The following is a 2458-nucleotide window of genomic DNA, read 5'->3' on the forward strand; positions in this document are numbered from 1 at the left end:
TTTATTATTACTTATTTTGTCAAATATAAGCAAATCAGGACTTAGGTAAGGAGAAGCTCTATCAAAAAGACTATGGCAGAGCAAAACACTCTGACCACAAAACCTGCAAATGTTTCAAAATCAAACAGAAAAAAAAAGTTGTGCTGTTTTGTTTTCTTTAATAGGGAGGGTAAACTTTGTATGGGAGTAAAGCAAGGGGATAGGGTGAGCAGATGGCATAATCACAAGAAAATTTTTTTCTGTGGCTGGCCAGTTCTCAGAACGAGCCATTTAGTGGGGCTGTTCTGCATTTTAGGGCTTATTTAATTTTGGGGGAAAATTAAAGTTCAGGGACCTATGCAGAAAAGAGAAGCCTGACTAAAGTTTGGTCACGCCAAACTAGTGGGTAAGTAGTAGGCCATTGTAAGCACTCATGACTTTAAATTATTTCAAAGTAATATTTTTAAAAGCTTAAAAGTCAGTACTTAGATATAGTTTTGGAATGGGTCTTTTGTTTTCCCCAAAAATTCACCTTGACATTACAACCTAGAAGGTTGTAGATTTATTCTGTGTGCCCATCATTCTACCTTCACTGGAAAGGATGAAGACTTAAAAATAGCACCATGTTTAAAGTTCCCCAGGTTTTCAGAGAAAAAATAAAATATTTTGGAATTTAATCCCATCAAGAGGGTACTACTGCGTGCCCTAGGGACTAACCAAGCAGATTAAGATCCAGCTGAAGAGCAAAATTAAACTGTTTAGAGATGCACAGATGTTAAAATAGCTAATGGAGATGAGACAGAAGGAACTGTTAACTTCTTCATGTCAGGATGTCATACACATTATATACACCATTTTCATTCACTTTTTTTCTCACTTGGAAAATGTGGTTTAGATTTCTCTTAAGTGGCGGTAACTTTCTATAGCATCTAGCATATGAAACACTGAGCAAAATGGGAAATCACCAAGTGCTTTTGATAATGAGCATGAGACAGAGTGTCAGAAGACAGGTTCTAGTTCTTATATTGGGCAAGTGATTTCTGCATTTAGGCCTTAGTTTTTCATTTGTACAAAAAGGGGGAGGGCCAGATTGGACCTCATCTTTCTGAGGTGCATTATCATCTCAAATAATCTATGATCCTACAATTGTAAAGGAAACTCCACAAAAATCCGCCAAATTTCAAGTCATTTATATGTACAGGGGGTCCCCCAAATGTGCACACACTGTAACAGCTAATCGCTCAATTTTGAAAATTAAATGCATTTTAACAAACACTGCCTTTACAATTATTCAAAGTGTGTGTATACATTTTGGGGGACATCCTATTTATATGTAGCCTATTGTTTCATTTACTTTAAAATCCAAAGCCAAATATTTGCCTTCATTTTATATATATATATATATATTAGCAAACAGAATAGTATATTAATTAAGAGCATAGATTTTGCAGACAGACAATATTGAATTGAGTTCCTTCTTTAATCTTTACTAGGTAGAAGATCTTAAAATATCTCCAGTCCCACTTTCTGTCTGTAAAAGAAGAAATTATAATGTATATCTCACAGAGTTGTTGCAAAGATTAAATTAGATAATGCATGTAAATCATCCAACATAGTGCAAGTATATAGAAATCACACACAAGAAATATTACTGCCATCAGATCATTTAAGTGCCAAGCCTACTGCTTCCTAAATGTTTGAGAGTTTGGGGCAAATCAAGAGGGTAGTTGACCAATTCCCCTATCAGCGTACCTACTGGACCCAGGTTCCAAAGATAACCTGTGTCTGTCCCCTTTCCTTGTCCTACTGACCACTTCCTCCAAACCATTCTCCCCCATCTGGCTGGGAATCCCGAACACACTGCAAAATCTTTTTGCCTCTCCCTTGGTCTCTAAGCGGAGCGCGTGCAGTGTCCGGAGTAGCTTATTCCTCGGTTTGCAGGTTGCTGCGGTGGCCCCAGCCGGCTCCCAGGAACGGTGACTTCAGCTTGAGCGAGAACCCTCACTGGCTTCTCAATTCCCAAGGACTTTTCTTCTGAAAGGGAATTACTAGGCGCGTCTGCCGTCGCTTTGGCAACAAACTTTCAACTCTACCTGACTCTCTGGATGACAACATACCTATTAATACATTCGATAGCCTGGGGAGTGCCAATTTTCTTCCAGGTGCAGAACAGCTTACAGGGCTCAGCTAGCCATGGGCTCAGCTGCGCTTAGAGGGTGACAAAGCCAAGAGCTGCGGTTGCCGGAACCTGCAGAGAAGGGAAAGTTTATCCACCACAGGTGGGAACCTGCAGAGACTTGAAAGTGTATCCGCAACAGGTGGTGGCCGCGGCACAGAGTGCGCTTGTGGAAACGGATGGCGGTTGTGCGCAGAAAACTCTTGCAAAGCAGGCAAGTGGGGTCCCTTCTCCTTTTTCTGTGCATTTCTGTGGGGGGTGAGGCAACCATCCGCTATTCGGTGGCGGAGGAGATGGAGAGCG

The 2458-nt window shown here is 40.8% G+C and overlaps 1 protein-coding gene across 1 annotated transcript in view; it reads left to right on the top strand.

The window, feature by feature from the left end:
- The first annotated feature begins 2334 nt into the window (after positions 1–2334).
- The window catches only part of PCDHB1 (protocadherin beta 1), a 2484-nt gene continuing 2360 nt past the window's right edge, over positions 2335–2458 (top strand). Inside the window, exon 1 of the mRNA XM_006777027.1 lies at positions 2335–2455. Within this exon, the coding sequence (XP_006777090.1) occupies positions 2335–2455 (121 nt within the window). The remainder of the gene's footprint in view (positions 2456–2458) is intronic.

This window comes from Myotis davidii, unplaced genomic scaffold (genome assembly GCF_000327345.1).
Source record: "Myotis davidii unplaced genomic scaffold, ASM32734v1 scaffold89, whole genome shotgun sequence".
NCBI classification, from domain to species: Eukaryota; Metazoa; Chordata; class Mammalia; order Chiroptera; family Vespertilionidae; genus Myotis; species Myotis davidii.